We start from the raw sequence: 19,959 nt of genomic DNA on the forward strand, positions 1-19,959 counted from the left end.
CTGGGTCACAGCCCAAGAGTGCAGATCGATGGGATCTCAGCATCGCCAGGATGCACTTAGCAAAGACCAGAAAAGTGTGTTTGGCCAGAGCCTGCACTGACCAGGCTCTGAGGGCTTGCAGCTAGATTTGAAGGTTGGGGTAGGGGGAATACAAGGGCCAAAGAAAAAAATCAACACTAAACCGCATAAAAGGACATGGTAATGGATACTTTTTGCAAGGTGGAAGAAATAATAGAAAAGAAGGGGTCCAGGGTATCCTCAAAGTGACATAACAGGGTACTGGGCTGTCACCACCCTGTGGGGAAGGACCCATAACCAGAACACAGCCACTAAAAGGAATTCTTCACCCCAAAGAAACAGACATTACTGGAGTGAGCGGGGTTTGGGAAACCAGGACGGGAACCCATCAAGATGAGAACCCATGGAAGAGGGAAGAACCTAAGTGCTTGTCTTAGGTATAAGAATATAAAGGCTACTCTGTCAGATGGAGAATGCGATCATGCTTTCCTCATGCAGATCACAAAATGAGGAGAGAAATGAGGAATGAGCCGGCCTGAGTACTTCGGCCAGCTGGTCCCTGTATGAAGTCTGCCAGGGCAGACCATCACTCACACAATCTCATTTTTTTTTGTCTCTCCCAAATCCCAATGCCAATTCCTCATCTGGTCCCCAAAACCTCACTGGACATCAGGTCCTGCTTGCCTAAGTGCAGTAAAAATCAAACTTACTACATATTGAGCACCTTCTACACCCAGATGCTGTACTAGGAATCATATTACTTCATCCTCTTTAGTTCCCACACCTACAATATAAAGTGAAGATTGATGTCCCCATGTGAGAAATAAGGAAACATGTTCAGAGAGATTAAGCAACTTGCCCAGAGCTACGAAGCAGGCTGGCTACTCTCTGACTGTTTGATCCATGCTCTGTTCTGCTCTGTGCCTGAGGATGCTGACTCCCGCACAGAACACCAGCTGTATTTGCTCTCCCTCTCCCTGGCTCAGCCCCTGGGGGTTCTAGCAAAGGTAGGAAGAAGGAAACTGGGATATTAACGCCCCTGCTTCCTTCACATAGGGCCTTAGTTTGGCAGAGGTTGTCAGGCCACTGTTTCTGTCCCTTTGTCTCTCTCCTCTGGCCACAGCTCTTACCAAATCATAGTCATTCACCAAGTTCCTTCAGGCCTGAAGGTGGGAACAGTGTCCTATGACCGCTAGTGTCTGGGTGAAGCATCACCACATTTTGATGGTCCCATGACCTCCCTATACCTCTGTAAACAGTCCCTTCACTGAATATCTTCAGCAACCCTCTGACCAACAGGACCTCACTGCTAAGCAGAGCTCATGCTAGCAGAGCTTGGATTTGAACCTGGATTGGCTGGACTGCAAAGCTCGGGCTGTTAATCACAGGGTTGTACTGTGTGGTGGGTGACTTAAGCAATCAAGGAGAAGTACATAATCATTCCTGAAATTAGGCGCACACACACGCACACACACACACACACACACACACAGTGGGCAGGAATGTTTCAATTCTGCTTTCATCCATGTCCCTGACAGCCGAGTTCAGAGTGTCCAATTAGAATTTCTGGTCATGCAATTTTTCTTTGAAGAGATAAATTGGTGGTAGAAAGTTCTGAACTTGATACATCTCTGGGTGGCTTCAGTTGATTTCAATCTGTGGTAGTGTCTAGATGACTCTGCCAGGACTTGGCTTTCTGGCAGGTCTTATGAAACCAAGGGCTGGGCCAGCCAGTTCTATAATAGTTGCTCCAAACTGTGTAGATTCCAGGGACTTCCCTAGCTCAGAGCTAATAACTAACACGATTGACTACAGACGTGTGTTTTAATCACAGAAATCTGAAAAAGGTCCCAAGAGAAAAAAGCTTACAACTTTGAAAATCCTTTAGACTTTGCTTTGGTGTTAGACCAGTTCTTGCTAGGTTGTTCACTTGGATTCACTCTAGAGCAAGGTTTCTCACCCTGGGTACCTGGGTATTCTAGGTTGAATAATTCCTTCTTCTGGGAGACTGTCTCATGAGCTGTAGGATGTTTAGCAGAATCTCTGGTTTCTACTCACTAGAGGCTTCAGCACCAACCCTCCACTTCTCCTCTGCTATTGTGGCAACTGAAAATGTCTCCAGACACTGCCAAATGTCCCCCAAGAGAGCAAACTCACCCCTGGTTGAGAATCACTGCTCTACAGGAATAGTTGCATGAGGATGGGCACAAACTCAGCTTCACAGAAGAAATTCTACTCAAGCCTCACAAAAGAGACAGTTCATCACTTGCAAAATACTGATTCAATAGCCTAATTTTTATGCCTTAAAAGTTAATCCATGCTTTGTCCTCAAGTTTCAGAGTTTGATTTTCCAAAGAGGTTCAGACCTAAGCCCCTCTGAAGATGGATAGTTTTCATCCTCAGAGATGGCTTAGGCCTGAACCTGCTTGACCCGAACAATTTTGACCATGTATAGTCAAAATTACCTTCAAAAGTCCCTTTGGACAGTGCCACCTTATAGATCCCATAACTTCTCCATGGTTTCGACAATCACGGTTTTAATTTAGCGTCAGTGGAACTCCTTAAGTGCTGGGATTGCATTCATGGGCCATATACCCCCAAATACAAATCTGTAAACTCTAATCTCACAATTGAAGCAGCAAATTGTTCATATGACAAGGGGCACATTGGAATCAGGAATGGTTCAAGGAAAAGAAGAAAAGATCCACGTTCCTTGTGGTCATGCTCCCTCAGGACATGCACTTAATATGAATGTTAGACAGGATTAGAAGCACTATTTAAATTAGAATTTCCACTTCCCACTCTTGCCTCTCAGATTACGCTTCTGATTGAGTTCACTTGCTTAAATATGTATATAATGCTACTATAGTATCATACAGGATAAAAAAGAAGCAATTTCAGGTTCAATTATTCTCATATTGATAACATATAGTGTGACTATTCTATTAGAGTTAGATCCTCAGAAAGAAATGGGCCAGATATGTCAACTCTCTGTAAAAGTTTCCTCTCTATTAATTACACCAACATCATTTATTCAGTCCTTATGGAGTGGCCTGCATAGTCAAAGATGTGTCCTCCACCCATGGCTCATGTAATAAATGTCTTCCTGGGTAGAGAGGAAACAGCTGTCTCTGCAGATTCATGTGTCTGCTCTCTTTTGTCATGCTTGACCATTCACCAACTCACAACCCATGTACTGAATGCTTATTCTGCTCCAAGCACTGGGAATAACAAAGGTGGGCACAGGCACGTGCCCTGCCCGAGGCACACAAAGATGCTTGGGAGGAGCAACTTATCACATGGACAGCGAGGTAAGCCCTGCATCCCAACTGTGCACAAGATGCAAGGGAAACACAAGAGAGGGATCAAGGGAGGCTTTAGAGAAGAGAAGATGCCTCAGCTCGATGAAGAGTCCAGGGGGCACCCAACGGAAGAGCGCACTCCAAGCACAGAGCACGGCATTTTCAGGTACTGATTGTGGTTTGGTGTGGATGGAGCATAACATTTGTTGGGGGGTGGCTGTGGTGCTTGGTACTGGGTAACAAAGGGTCTTGAATGCCACATAAGATCTGAATTTATGTGGTAGATAATGGAGAGCCACCCGATAATTTTAAGAAAAGGAACAGAGATTTTTTTTTTTTTTTAATTGGGTTGCTGAGAAGAACCTGGAAGAAGTGAGACCTATCAGAAGTGATTGAAATGGCCCAGATCAGAGATGGTTGAGGCCAGGACTAAGGCACTGGCAATGAAGAGAAAAGAAAGAGGGCTGATTTGAGAGAAAACAACACAAAAGACACTTGGGGATTGATTGGATGTAAGGTAAGTGTTGAAGGAGGAATAAAAAATTATATGAATGTTCCAGCTTAAATGATTGGGCCACGAGAGATAGCCTTACCCAGGTGGGGACTAGAAAATATAAGCAGGTTTGGGGTGGGGGGTTTCTGGATGATAGACATCACCTTCCATCTGAACAGCCCTCAGCCTGGCACTTGGTGGGTCTGAAGAGTTAGAGGGGCATTTAGTGGAGATGGCTGGGGAAGTGCAATACACACGCCCTGAGCTCAGGGAGGCCAAGGCTGGTGGTACAGACCTCAGGGATTTAAAGCATATGGGAGGTAGGTAAAAATCACAGGTGGAATGCGAGGGCCCAGTGAGAGGATGTGCATGAAAATAGAGAGGAGCTGGGGAGGAACTTCAGAAAAACCCACCACGTAGTGAAAAGGCAGAAGAGGAGTCCATGAGAGTATTGCAACCAAACAATGAGAAAAGACTAAGACAAATGGTGAGAAAACAATGAGAAACGCACACGACTCAAAAGGCAACTATGCTGTTTAGCCTGGAGATTATCTAGAGGACACAGAGGCATCCAGAGGGGGATGGATGCAGAAAGTTAACAAAAAGTGACTTGAACTTCCTGATGTATCTGGCAGAGGCAGCCTTCTCACAGAAGTCACAACTTCAAAAGGCTCCAAAGATGCATATCATGCCCAGAGACAGACGAGACACACTGCATGGTCATTGAACCCAGAAGTTCTCCTGAAAAAGTGTATTTCAGGTACCAGAAAATCAATGTGTGTCTTGCCATACTGCAGGTGTTGTATCATTTTGAACAAATGTGTCACAAAGATGGATGGGAGAAAGCAGGGCTGCTGAAGGGAAAGGGGGAGTGGTGGAGATAGCAGAGTAGTGACTAAGATCTTGAGCACGGACGAGGATGCTAGAAGGAGCCCCAGAGTTATTCTCCTTTGTTAATTTCTCCAGTCTCAGTCATTGTCTGGAAATTCAAAGTACCACTGTGGCTCAAGAACCCTCATTGTCCTGACACGTGGAGCCTCCTGACTGCACCTGGAAGCACTGACCAAAGGCTCCCACCCGGGATGAAAGGCGCTGATGTCTCAACCAGCCAACAAGCCAGATTCTCTGTGAGTGTCTCCAGATGCAGCAAACTTGTTCATCTCAAGTGCCTGCTCCAGGCAGGGTCTTGCAGCTCCTGAGGCACTTTCTTTTTTGAACAGCTAATTGCTGTTCAAACCTTGAATTTTTTGTTTACACTAAACAGACTTTAGGATACAAATTTCATAGTAAAGGTTGATTTAAAACCATTATAATCTAATATTAGGAAACAATTATCTACAGCTCTCCCATGTTTCTTCAGTCTTGCAAGCAAAGGCACTGATAGTCTTTTTTTCTGCACTATCTTTCTAAGGATGTCTGCATAGCAAAGAACCTTAGAAGACAGGGTCTTCTCTTAGAAGATAGGGTCTCTCTAGAGCAAAGATCTGGTTGGCTTATTGCCCACTGCAATAAAGACAATATCTCCCTCTGGGACAAACGGAAGGCATGTTTACCACCCATTATAAAAGAGTTCAGGTCCCCAAGTCTCAGGGTTGCTTTCCCCAGGTTCCCCACAACGTGCCTGCAGGTTTTACTGGGCCCTATTCACATCACCCTGTGGGAACTGGGGCTTGGAGAAATGACACAAATGTTGATATTCTGGCTATTGCTATCACTAGAAGTAATGAAGTCCTTTGTCTCTGACCCAGGAATTTTGTGCCTTCTGCCAGCATCCACGGAATTGTGGCAGGGCAGCATATTAGCTTACAAGTAGGGTAAAGTTTCAGTTCCTTCATAGCTCTTGACACCTAATAGCTGCCTAGGAAATAATAATTTTGACCAGGTAATGTCCACCTCCCTTTCTCTTTTTTTGGAGTTGGGGTCTTGCTCTGTTACCCAGGCTGTAGTGCTGTGGCAAGACCATGGCTCACTGTAGTCTTGAACTCCTGGGTTCAAGCTATCCTCTTGCCTTAGAAATAATGCTCTTCTTTACCAATTTTCCCAGTGCCATTCTATGCCTATCTTTACTTAAGGTATATACTTTGTCTACTTCAGAAGGACTCAATCCTGATTAATGTTTCCAAATATGATGCAAGAAGACACACTTCAGACAACTGTCATTTCTATGAGGAGAAAAAGGGAAATTTTCCGAGACTGAGAAATGGCAAGGCAGAAAAATTCGATGATTTGCAAAGGCTGCCCACAGCAGGTGCAGCAGGTAGGGCCTCAGCCTTGGGTAGAGTTGCTGAAAGATTTTGTCCAATTGACAAAAATGGCATCAAGTAGCAGCAGTCAGGTGAGGCAGGCAGGGAGGGAGGCAGCCCTGAGTCATAGAACCACAAGGAATCTAGTTTCCTGCCAATTCATGAAACACTGAACTGGAGGCATCCAAAAGGTTTATGCAAGAGAACCAGCATGCAGTGTTAGGCTGATGATGGACGATATTCCATTGCTACCATGCCAGTTGGAAAGATGTTTCTGATTTCTGCTGTGTGGATTAGATAACCTCAGAGAGTCCCTACACCTGAAGGAGACTCAGAACATCTTACACAACAAAGATGACAAAGACAGTCAACGCTAACAATGACGACAGCCAAAATGACAAATGGATGCCCACAGGAAAAATCATTTAGACAAACTAAACATTTCATGATACTCTATGTCTAAATTTTATTTCCAGGTTTGAGGATCAGGAGGCTACAGGAATCGCCATATTTACCCATATTTTAAATGTCTGTATCTGTGAGAGGACGTATCATTAACCTTTGTCAATAATTTCTGTAAATGCTGCTGGTGAGTAGGCCATGGCCATATAGGCCATATATATCTCCAGGGCCAAACAATCAGACATTTGGAAATACCCTGGAATCCAATTACAGGTAGAGAAAAAAATCACTGTCAAACATATTTTTCCCTGACATAAATAAAAATAAATAATATAGTGTGGCATCATTTTCAAATGTATCTCTGATGTATTATTTCTGTGTGCAATATGGAGAGTATCAAGCTCATAATAAAATAATGTAGACATAATTTTGCTTTCATGGCTAGGTTAATGGGTGAAAGCCACTTCTAAATTCTTGACAGCTGCTTCCTTCCACTGGGAAATGCCATTTAGCTCCATCTGGCCTCAGGAGGGACTCGTTTACAGGAGGGAACATAGTTCTAGCTCTCCAGAGAAGGCAGCTCAACCCTGGGACACCCTCCAGGGACCACCATCAACATCTGGTTTTCAGGTGAATAGTTTCTCTCTACTCTGTTTCCATGAAATAGGTTACCTGGATCTGACACAAATTGTGATAAGAGGTTACCTGGCTATCTTGACTTTACTTATGGGTAAACAGATTATTATTACTAGTTTTCATCCTCAGAGCAACTTTCTCAAGAATTATGTTGAAGAACTCTATCCTAATAAGAACACTGTACCTTTTCTGCTAAAGAGAATCACTTAGGTGCTTTAAGAATCATCTATGAGCTTCTAAAAATAATAGGAAATAAACTTACTAAGTAGATATTCTGATGTCTGCCCCCAGGGATCAGTGAAAATAAGGAAAAGATATCAAAGCAATGAATGAGGAGATGCCTTTCCATGTTTGCCCAAACTTTGGGCTGACTATCTCCATTAATTCCAACACAGTGCAAATGGGAACATGTATATGTCTTTCCCTCCCTTGGGCTGGTACTTTTAGAAAGAAGGAAAGTACTTAGACCATCATCACCAAGTCTAGGCAGTATGGGGACATACATCTGCTAAGCCCACAAGAGGGTCAGATGGAAAAATAATTCAAGTATGTATTGACTTGGTGCTGGGGATTAGTGGCATCATTCATACAAAAGTTATAGCAGATTTAGCTGGGAAAGCTTTTGGCTGAGAGATCTCACTAGATGGCATATCATGCTGTCAGTATTTATCATTAGCCTTTCCCTTTTAAAAAGTATGTTTTGTAAGACAAAAGGAAAAGGAGTTTTTAATGTTTTCCTATCTTCTTCTTTCGAAAGTTCTTCAGAATCTGAAACAGGAGTTATAAAAGAAAGAACCCATAAAGGGACCTGTACTACCGAGGCATAGAAAATTCAATAACAAATATTAGTTTTTCCTTTTCTTGTAAATATAATTCTGAAATGTAGGCTGCGATTTTTGCAGATATTGGTGAGAGGGTTAGCAAAGGGATGGTGTGGCATTAATATGAATAGCAATGCAAACATGGTGTAGCCATGACTCCAAGACAAATGGCTGAGATGGGCATCAGAACACTAATTACACTCCCAGCACTGTGCCAAGATGGTCTGAAGCACAGCTTTCCATCTATTTGGGCCTCAGTAAAACATGGATAATAACATCTCCCCTACCTACCCAGATATGTTTGGGAAAAAGGGGCAGAGCACTACAAAATGTGAAGCGTATTATGATTGCATGTTCCCACAAGGATAAAAAGTGAAAAAGCAAGGCAATCCCTGGCACGTTTGGACATCATGCCAGGTGTTTGGTGCAGGACCAACATCTGGATGTGTGATTATATTTTTAATTCTTCCTCCAGATGTCGGAATACTGGAAATGCTAGGGATAAGCAAAAGGTTACTTTTGGATATTTGAAAATGGGACTTGGTAAAGAGAATATACTATTAATTGGATGCTAACAGAATGCTTCAAAGAATAAAGTAGGCTGAGGAAAACTTGGTGATACCAACTTTGCATTTCCGTCATAAGGGCAAATGTCTACAAAGCAGAAGGAAACCTCTGTGGTTCTTTCTGAGACCACCATCTTTTCATACACTTGCGATGTCCAATTTTATAAATCATTAGCCTTTTCTTCTTACATATCAGGACAAGGAAGACCGTTTGTTCTTGCTGATTTGGATCCTGATTACTTAACATACAATGGACAGCTCTTCTAGATCTCACAGGAGCCAGTACTTTTGACTTTTTTCCAGGAAAAAAGCAAACAACATCAAATGATGCTAGAATTCTTGATTATGTGCAGATTCAAGCCCAGTATTCCTCTTTCAGAAGCAGGTATCATTTATTGTGTAATTTTGGTCAAACATTCTCTCAGTCTCTATTAATCCCTTCTCTGAAGAGAAAATAACACTTGCAAATATTCTTTTATTTTTGAGATGGTGTCTCGCTCCGTCACCCAGGCTGGAGTGCAATGGCACAATCTTGGCTCGCTGCAACCTCCGCCTCCTGGGTTCAATTCTCCTGCCTCAGCCTCCTAAGTAGCTGAGATTACAGGCATGCATCACCACGCCTGGCTAATTTTTTTGTAATTTTTTTTTTTTTTTTTTTTTTTTTTTTTAGCAGAGACCGGTTTTCTCCATGTTGGTCAGGCTGGTTTTGAACTCCCGACCTCAGGTGATCCACCCACCTCAGCCTCCCAAAGTGCTGGGATTACAGGCATGAGCCACTGTGCCCAGCTGCAAATATTCTTTTGAAAGCATACTGACATAAGTTATTTTCCCCAAATGCATACCACACACACACACACACACACACACACACACACACACACACACACGTATACAGGAAATGACTATTTTCTGTATTCTTACTGAAGCTGAAATATTCTTTTGCATTTGCTAGAATGGTCTCGAGTTAAACTGTAATTCAATAAAATACGTAAGAAATTGTCTTTTGCCACAAACATCAAGGAGATTAAAAATTTGAGGACAAATGACATTTACAGACACTGTCAATTCCCTCTCGGCTTGGGGCTGTTCTGTACTTCACAGTTTAGACAATCATTCTGTAAATGACTGGAGGTACAACTTTTAGTTACAAGTCCAGGATAAAGTGCTGAACCACAACTCTACAGGAGGATCTCTCTCATATTGCCTCTGGAAATACCACAATGTAGATAATAGCAATGACATGAGGCAGGGTTTGGAAAGCACACACCTGTTATAGAACAGTCTGTTTTCTTGACTCTCAGAGTCTCAATATTTTAAGACCGACATTACTCATCCATGACTGAGCCATCTGCCTGGGACAATCTTCCATGGCTCAGGGATCGGGAGTAACGGGACGTCACGGGAAGCTGTGGAGGAGCCAGCCCACTCCAGCAGAATGAGCCAAGGCTTGGAGAGCCAGCAAAGAATTGGACAGACAATATCGTTCCACTATATTCAGTTCTGCTAAGGTCATGGAGTCCTGCCTTGTTTAAATTAAACTTTACACCATATTTAGTCAACCCTCCTAGAATTAAAAGCTTAATGCCTCTGCTGTCTTCAGTTGGCTAAGTCTACATCAGGCTGTAAGCCATAATACTTGACTAAAGCAAACAGTGCTAGCAGTAGGGTTAATCAACACACACTGTGTAAACGCTGCTGAGAACCATCCCTGTGTTAACGTGAAAGAAAACGGACCCACAGTGTGCAGAGCAGGCAGGAAAACAGCTGATGCTCAAGGCTGCAGTGTACAATATCATCGCGCCTCTCCAAATAAAGTGAAGAAGACAGAATATCTCCCAGGAGAGCTTGCCTGTCTATACATAAGCACGTACACACACACGCACACACCCAACCATGTGCCAGTAATTTCTACAATTTGAATTATTTTTCTTCTTCCATATTTACCTTCTATTTTCACTAGGTCCACATTTTTCTTTGCTTGCTGTAATTAATTTTATTCTCCTTCAGTTTAATTTAAACCAGACTAACAGTTCCTCGGGTAAGAACATTCGAATGTTGGTCACTTGATTGGGCAGACCCACATCTCGAAATGATAAAGTATTAAATGAATATTCCAGTATTTAGGATTAAATGTCAAAGTAAAGCTTATTTTCCATATCCTCCTTTTTCCATGACCATACATTGACAACTTTGATGAATCATTTTGCTTTAATATAAGTGGCTCTGAAGACGTCTAGTTTGTTAGTGACCAGGCAGTTGCAGTCACAACTCCCTGCCCCCAACAAAGTGTACCCATAGTTGCTGTCTCAGTATTAGTCTGCAGGTTGAAATCATCACTACTGCCCCGAGGAAGCCTGTCTGATGTTAACCCGTTCATTTTCCCTCTACTCTCCCTGTACTCACCTTGGGGGTGGTGAGGGGTTCCTGGGGAGGAGAGGGGCACTGTGAGAGCCTCTTGAGAGTCTAAAGACGAGGGGCTATGGCTCAGAGGAGCCGGGCGGGCTGGGGCTGCTGGCGAGGTCAGGTCCAAGGAGAGGTCGGCTCTGCCCCGGCTCACACTCCGGCTTCTCAGCTCCTTCTCGTGCTCCTCAGCTGCCAACTGTTCCAAGTATTTGTATCTGAAAGTTAAATTCCAAAGGGTTTCCGTCAAACGAAAGAGGAGCCCGTGGCTGATGCTTGTTTATGGATGAAACACCTGCAGAGTGAGCCGGTTTCCTGATGCACACAGCACAGTGCAGGGCTGGCTGGAGGGTCAGCCTGCCAAAAACACCCAGCAAAGCCAAGATGCTAATGAGTAAAAATCCCACGTCACTCATAACCAAGCAAATTGGGGGAAATGGCAGCATCACACAGTCCCTAGATACTGGATCACTGCTGCAGAATCCTATCTTGCTCTTTCAGGGAACATTTGTAAATAAGCAAAACAGCAATAACCACCACCAGAAAGCCTCAAGAGTGATGGCTGAAAACCAAACCCCCTCGGAGCTCACAGCTGTGAAATGGGTGGGTGCCTTGGTGTGGCAGAGAGAAAAAAAATGACCCCCAAATACCAAAGGGGGTTGCTTGGATGAAGGCCTGCCTCTCTGAATTTCTGAACCTGCTTCAATGCTAACAGCAATGCAACTGGAATTCACTTTGTTCTCTCAGTGCTGACCATGGAAACTTTTTTTATATTCTAAAATATTTCTGAGTAGGAATCAGACATCCAATAGCTTGAACCTGACGTCACATAGAGTTTATTCATCAAAGTCAGTTTAAAAGAACAAAGATACATCTGTTTTGCATTTCAGGCAGGCAGAACCCACTAACTGTTTATTAAGACCAGCTACCAATCATATTCCTCATAGTGCGCTTTATAGATCAGACCAAAATAACTTTGAAATGTGTGCCTCTTCCAGATGTCTGCTAATTTTACTCACCATTATTTTTTTCAGAAATAAATTTATGCATTCAGCTGTAACAGGTTTCTTACTATCTTACCCATCACTAAACTTTGGAACAGCTTACTCAAGACCCTCACTTTGCATCTATCCAATTCACTGCTTCAGTTCCTCACAATGGGCATTAGACATGGTGTTCCTCATTTACCCAGATAAGAAAGAGCACATATTTAAAATATTTTAAAACAATGCATTTAAAAAGCATGCATTTTTTGCATCCCATCCTCAAGGTGGGTGTGGTTTCCCCATCTGTAATCCTCACCCCTTTTCCCTGCCAACCCAAAGGCAGTCCACCCTTCGGACCAAGCTTGCATGCACATCTCCCTCCAGGAAGCCTGCCTTGACCACCACAGCTAGAAGTGATCTTGGTCTTGCCTCTGAACTCATGTCAGATATGTAGTCCCTTCAACTCAGATGGCATTTTACATTTACTGCCTGGCATATTTAGTCATCTGTTCACATGTGCATGTCTGTTTTCAAAAAGCAGATAATAGGATTTTCATGAACAGGAAGATTACCATCCTCTGTTCTTTCCCTCGGTGCCTTGCATTTGTGGGCTGATGGGAAGCTAGGGAGAAGCCTGCAGAGTGGCACCTCACCTGCAGAGGCCCACCTGCAGAGGCCCACCTGCAGCCCAGGATGCCGAGGGGGCAGATGCATCCCATTTCATTTTTGTGGGGGATGAGCTTGCATTCATGGTGAATCTCTGATAAAAGGTGTGTAGTGCGTGTATATGTAGACACAAACACTTGAGGCTTGGTCAAGAGCACCACCTCTTGAGGGGTAAGAGAGGCAACAAAAAGAACGTGTTTCTGGCCTTAATTCAGGCCAGCAAGAAAAAGCCACTTGGCTGTGGAAGTAACAAGAACCTTGAAAGAAAACAATTTTAAGGGTAAGAGGCAGGGCCTCCAGCAGGTATGTGTTAAATGGGATGGTGGCAAGTTCAAGGCCAGGAATGCCGTTAAGTCCAGCAGGAGTTGTGAGCAGAGGCATTCCCACACTGCTGCAACAGGATAAAGGGGCAGGCAAGAAATGAGTGCAAATAAGAGAATCTGGACAGGTCCAGGAATTCAGGAGGTCAGAATCCCACGGCAAGAAATCAAATGAGTCTGGAGTAGGTGGTGGTGACGAAGCCCTCAATGAAAGGCTTCCAGCCAGGAGGACAACCCACTTGCTGCATTCATTTTTGCTGGCTCATTCCTGGTCCTGGCCTTCTACATGCCTCCCTGTGGGCAGCCAGGTGGGCAGGAATTTGCGGGGTAGCTCACTTTCTGGAGGACTCCAGGGGCCACTCATCCCAGAGCCTGGATATATTTGACTCAAATGCTATTCCTGTGTACCCCTCAGCCTCACAGATGCCATCACTGAAGATCCGTAAGACACGGGAAGAGTTAAAGGTTTAATCTGAATTGTCCCGAAACATGATGTTTATGTGTTAGACAAAAATGGCAGAAGCAGAGGTAGAGGGATGGTGAGTTGTTGCTTCATGGATAAAGAGGTTCAGTTGTATAAGATGAGAAGAGTCTGGAGACTGGTTACACAACAATGTGAATGCACTTAATGCTACTGAAATATACATTTAAAATGGTTAAGATGGTCAATTTCATGTGATGTGCGTTTGATCATAATTAAAAGTTTTTTTTATATGGTGGGGCAGAGAGGCATGGAGGTCAAGAGCACTAAGCCTTTCTGAAAAAGCAGCAGCAGTGTTCATGTGCAGTGGCCAGAGTGGTGAAGGCAGTGGGCTGGTACATGGGGACAGCCACGCCACAGGCATTTACGGTGTTACAGCTTAGCGACCCCTCCTGCCCCACAAGAACATCCAGCAGTTCTTGGGGAGGAAGCTGGACCTATGTCATGACCTTCTCCTAGACAATGACATAAGTGCTATGGGGCCCAATAGTACTTGATCTGAGGACCCACCGGCCCATGCAATGACTGTCATGTATCCCTGCTGCCACGTGAAGCCACATTCAATCCACAGACTGACAGAGCCTCCTCTGTGGGAAGCACTGGGCTTTCTATCCACAAACCACAGCCCCGAGAAAAGACTTCCTACTTTTGCTGCCTTCATCCAAACATTCCCGTTTATTCTCTGCCTATATCATTTGTTTGTTCATTCACCTTTTCGTTTATTTATTGAACATTTGTCAAGTGCCTGTCATGTGCTAAGAACTGTAGTGGGCACTCAAGATTTAATAATAAACAAGGAAAAATCCCACCCTCACAGAGTTCACAGTTCAGTGGGAGAGAGAGACAAATAAACCACTGGGATGAACTCCAACATCCACCAGAGCTCAGTGGCAGGGCTGGTACTGTGGCTCAGTCTCTTTTCACAGGGCCCTACAGAAACTCTGCGTGACTTTAGATTAACCTAGACTTACTTACTGATGACTTTTCCTGCCACACTTCTATTTGGAAATTCTCGCTTACATTAAACTAAAATCTGGCTCCGTTTAACTTCTGCCCTGTTCTCAGTCCTTCTAAGCAAGGCTCAGAATCCTTTCTTACCGCTTCATTGATCATTTTCATGAACAATTTCCAAAACCCTAGCCCAGTTCCAACCTTTTCTTTGCACTTTGTTCCCATAGCCCCTGTTTGCTATAAAGCATTTCCTCTCCATGCCCTGCTGTCTCCCTCAGACTAACAAACCCAAACAGAAGTATCCTCCTGTGCTACCCCCCAACACACCCCCAGCCTGGCTCATTCCTTACTACATGCACTTCTTTTTTCTCCTTTAAATTATTTGTGAATGTCATTTTAATCAATCGTTATCCTATAAAGCCTTTCTTCCAATACTTGAAAAGATGAGAAGTAGCATCTCAACAGAAACTTACTCCTGGTCTGCACCATTGCCAATAACATAGTTTGTCTAAAATTATGGAGTGAGATGATATGAAATAACATGTATCCAGATGGTCACTACACCTCAAAATAAGATGACATTCATCTTGTTACAGTTACATGATACACACCTCAAAAACCATCTGCTGTGACTCTGGCTGTCTTTTTCTGAGTCTTGCATTAAGGGTAAGAGATGTGGGACTTGACGAACACACATCGCTCTATCTGGAAGAGTTACTTTTCCTTATTTCTGTACTACTTCCCACCTTTGATCTCTACTAGTTTCCATTTCCAAATTCCATTATACTTGGAAATCTTACTTTTTCCTGGCTTAGTAGGAACTCTTAAAAGCTTTTGAAACAGGGATGAAAGTCTGTTTCCCCTAACTCCCATCTTCACCAGGTTATTCAAGAAGAAAACTAACAAGAAAAATGGCTGGGCCAAACCAAAGGAAAATGCATGGCTGCTTCCCTAGACCTCTGTGTAAACAGAGAGGTGGCTTCAAGGGAAGAATCCCACAGTGGGCCTGCAGAGCACACTTCTGTGTCCAGGCTGATGGGCAGCCTGGGAGCAAAGACTAAGGGCAGAACCAGAGGAGAGAAGAGAAGCAGCAACCTCCTCTTACGAGTTTGCCAGACATAAATGAAGGTTTGTTTGGACAAAAAAGAGCAGTAAATAATATCCAGAAAGAGCTGGACTTCCGTGGTTTGGGGAAATTTTGAAGTCAGCTGAGCCAGTTCAGATCTTGACACAGCACTTAAACCATCTCCCCAGGAGCTGCCAAGCCCTGTCTCTGTGGACATAACCTAACAGTCAAGTTGTTGAAAGCTCAAATAAGTACAGAATCTGGGGGGAGAACTAAAAAAATAAAATTTAGTTCCTTATGCCTGGGCAGGAAGTCAACTGCATTTTCAGTGAAAGTATATGTGATGCCCTCTGATGTAAAAAACAGGTATTAGTGAGAAATATAAGCTTCCTATTTCTTTAGCAGCATGTTTCACTCTAGATTTGCCAGCCACAACTGTTTATTAGGATGACAATAATCAAATAGAATGTTGGAATCAAAGCAATGCCATCATTTTATTTAAGAGGCTGATCTAAGCATCTCATTTTTAAATTGAAGACAGGCAGTCTCCACTCTTCCCTGCCTCAGACTGTCCTGATGTATTTAGCTGGTGTTTAGAAAATTAGCACAATTCTACTTCTTGTTGGCCCAGTCAGAAATTGTTAGGTTCCCAGCCGGCTCCAGCATAAAAGGTGTTAAAAGCAGCCTTTCCATCTCTCCATGCAGTCACCCCACCTGGTGGTAGAAGGGACGACTGCAGGCTATAAAGAGCTGGGGGTAAAAACTTGTCTTTTGCCAGTCTGCTTGTAAAACCAGTTTCCACTGTTTATCTGCATTTATTAGGCACTGAACATCTTTGTATCTTTTATTGAGATTCAAAGCATGTTGCCATTTAAATATACTACTGATCAACACCGGAGTTTTGAGCTGCTCTGTTATATGACCTAGGCTGGTTCGAATATTACAGCAACATTTTAATAACATACTTCTGAATCTTATAAAGTAATGTATCTCATATATGTTTTTCTTACAAAATTGTATGTAACTATTCTGTGGATAGAAATTTAAAAATATATTCATGCATTTTCTAGTTAGCATCACAAACCACAAAGATTCGTACCATAAATAAAGTAGTTTTTAAAATGCAAAAGAGAAATAAAGTAGTTTACAGCTTGAATATTTTAAATAAAGCTGTTGGTTCATTTACTCATTTACTGATTCCCATATATTATTCCTAAGTCCCAACTACATGCCAAGCACTGTGGTGGGTACTGGGGAAATAAAGGAAATCCAGGCATTGTTCCTGCCATCGAGGAGCTGAGTACAGTTCAGTAGGGAGACAGGTAAGTGACCAGGCACACCCAGAAATAGTCTCAGATATATCTAGTGCCCCCAGCCACTGCCTGGCACAGTGTGTACACTAAAATATTTGTTGAAGGAGTGCTGACCATGTGACATAAAAGCACGCAGTAGGAACATGCACCAGGCTCAGCAGCGGTGGTGCAGGGTATTTCAAATATATGCCCTATGTCATTATGCTAACATAAACGTGCTCATTTGAAGGAGAATTTTGAAGGAATAGACACACTTAACCATGATGGCACCAAATGACAAACCCAAACTTTTATTGGAAAATTTAGGTAACTAGTACACTGTTCTGCAAAATGCCAGATATGTAAGGTTTTAGGTGACGCAGTTATATTTTAATCGACAGTCTCTCTGCATGCTAGGTTAACAGTGCAAAGTCACATGCCATTTGTTACAATGGGAAAGAAGAAATACACAAACCTTTCTTCTCTTGCTTGCCTTTGCTCCTCTCTTTTGTCTAAATAATCTCGGCTAATGGAAATATGTAGAACAAACAAACAGGAAAAGAAAATAACAGAATTAGATACTCAGAAAATTACCAATAAATTATAAACAGTATATCATGAAAGACTGGCACTGCTTCAGAAATGTAAAATGGTTGTAGCTGAATTTTTAAAAGTTTAAAGGCTGTACTTCAAAATTATTAAATACAATTGATTTTCAATACAATCACATGGATTGCAGAAAACATAGGATTATTGGATTCACCCAGAAACACTACTAATTACTTGTTGGAAAGAATGTAAGTACCTGAGGAAAGAAAAGTTTTTAAAAAATCCATAAATAAAATATGGCAATAACAAGCAAGCAATAGCTTTTGGAGGTGATTAGCATCCAGTTGAGCTCTGGTAGCTCCATAACAACCATCTTAAGAATTAAATCTAAGTGCCTTGGCCATTTTGTGTTGCACTCCACAAGCTGAATATTCCTTCCATAACCCAGGATTTTTTTATTTCCAGGATACATGCGAGGTATGCAGGTCTGTTACACAGGTAAACGTGTGCCAGGGTGGTTTGCTGCACTTATCAACCCATCACCTAAGTATGAAGCCCAACATGCCTTAGCTATTTATCCTGATGCTCTCCCTCCCCAATCCCCCAACTGACAGGCCCCAGTGTGTGTTGTTCCCCTCCCTATGTCCATGTGTTCTCATTGTTCAGCTCCCATTTATGAGTGAGAAATTGTGGTGTTTGGTTTTCTGTTCCTGCATTAGTTTGCTTAGAATGATGGCTTCCAGTGCCATCCATGTCCCTGCGAAGGATGTGATCTCATTCCTTTTTATGGCTGCATAGTATTCCATGGTGTATATGTACCACATTTTCTTTATCCGGTCTATCAATTGATGGGCATTTGGGCTGATTCCATGTCTTTACTATTGTGAATAGTGCTGTAATGAACATACATGTGCATATGTCTTTATGACAGAATGATTTATATTCCTTTGGGTATATACCCAGTAATCGGATTGCTGGGTCAAATGGTATTTCTGGTTCTAGGTCTTTGAGGAATCGCCACACTGTCATCCACAGTGACAACCCAGGATTCCTTCTCCACATCCATTACACTCTCAGTTTCTATTCTGGGATCACTGAAGCTCCTGCTTTGTTCCTTCTCTTTTGTCTGTACCCACAGATGCCCAAATTTTATGTTTTGTTTTTCTGTTCCTGCTGTTTTGTTAATTTTAATGTTTTGTTTTTCTGTTCCTGCTGGTTAGGTTCCAAATTAAATCTAAGTTTAAGACTATGTGGTTAGTCATCTCTCACTGGACTGTTTCTTGGAGAATCCTAACATCATGGTTTTCAACACTGGACCTCATAATATAGTTTAAATATTCTATTTCTTGGTGTACTGATAACTGGATATAAAGGGGCAGTAAGTTAGACTACAGCAGTGTAGAACCAGGAGAAAAATGCAACAAGGACTCAGATTTGTCATCGTTTATAAACATCCAACCTCATCACTTTCCACACTAGAACTAAAATTTCCTATAACTCAGAAAGCTTAAGACCATATTCAACAAAAATGACAATAGATAAAGAACAACTTTTAGATGCTTTGCAAAAAGCACCAGGAGCATAAACAATTTAAATCAATGAAGTGGCTGATAAAAGGTCAGTCATTTGGGTAACCTCGGGAACTACTTTAGAAAGCTTTTCCTATTTATTTTTTGAATTTCTTTTCATTCACATCCCCAGAAATATGGAACTGCAGTCACCATAATTAATAGTTGCCTATGGTCTGTCCTTGATTAGCATTCATTACTGGATGAGGGCCATTTTGCCAAGGTCTCTCTGTGTTCTTAAATGACAAGTTAGAATCACTTGAAATCAACAGCAAATGGTTAACAGTTATGAGCATGGCCTCTGATGACAACCTGCCCAGGCCTAATTCTTACTCTGCCAACATATACATATGAATAACATAATTCCTGAATATATATTATAATGCATGGGCAGGTGCAATGGCTCATGCCTATAAGTCTAGCAATTTAAGAGGCTGAGGCAGGAGGATCACTTGAGCCCAAGAGTTCAAAACCAGCCTGGGCAACACAGCGAAACCCCATCTCTACAAAAAAATACAAAAATTAGCCAGTAGTCCCATGTACATGCCTGTAGTCCCAGCTATTTGGGAAGCTGAGGTAGGAGGATCACCTGAGCCTGGGAGGTTGAGGTTGCAGTGAGCCAAGATCGTGACACTGTACTCCAGCCTCGGCAAAAGAGTGACACCCTGTCTCAAGAAACAAACAAAAAAAGCCAATGCACTCTTGTCCTATTCTCCTATACCTCTGGGACTCCGATGACATGAATGCTAGACATTTTGATGTTATTATACAGGTCCCTACGGCTTTGTTCATTTTTCTTTCAATTTTTGTTTGTTTAGTTTTAAGGTAGGAAAATTTCTGTTGTTCTATCTTCAGGTTCACTCATAGCAACCAGTTCACTTTCTTCTCTCATAGCAATTCTATTTGGCCCATCTGACAAATTTTCTATTTTAATTTTCCTGTTCTATATATATTTCCATTTGGATCTTTGTATCTTTTTTTTTTTTTTTTTTTACAGAGACGTCTTTTCATTTGTTTCAAGAGTATTTGCCCTTACTTCTTAAAGCATGTTTATAATAGCTACTTTAAAGTCTTTAAATGTATAATATCTATGTCCTTTGTGGTTAGCCATCTTTTAATTCTCTTTTCCCTTTGAGTTAAAATTTTCCTAATTATTTTTATGATAAGTTATTTTGGATTGTATTCTGTACATTTTATAT

General features: G+C 42.3%; 1 protein-coding gene across 5 annotated transcripts in view; it reads right to left on the reverse strand.

Annotated features, from left to right (window-relative positions):
- Positions 1-19,959, reverse strand: part of FHOD3 (formin homology 2 domain containing 3) — a 498,310-nt gene that overhangs the window by 75,689 nt on the left and 402,662 nt on the right. For 4 of the 5 annotated variants that reach the window (XM_055233750.2, XM_055233761.2, XM_055233781.2 and 1 more), the window contains 2 exons: positions 17,119-17,169; positions 10,885-11,099 (listed from right to left, as the gene is read on the reverse strand). In XM_055233750.2, coding sequence (XP_055089725.2) covers positions 10,885-11,099; positions 17,119-17,169 — 266 coding nt within the window. The remainder of the gene's footprint in view (positions 1-10,884; positions 11,100-17,118; positions 17,170-19,959) is intronic. The other variant, XM_055233789.2, reaches the window with a different exon arrangement.

The sequence above is a fragment of the Symphalangus syndactylus genome, chromosome 1 (genome assembly GCF_028878055.3).
Source record: "Symphalangus syndactylus isolate Jambi chromosome 1, NHGRI_mSymSyn1-v2.1_pri, whole genome shotgun sequence".
Lineage (NCBI taxonomy): Eukaryota > Metazoa > Chordata > Mammalia > Primates > Hylobatidae > Symphalangus > Symphalangus syndactylus.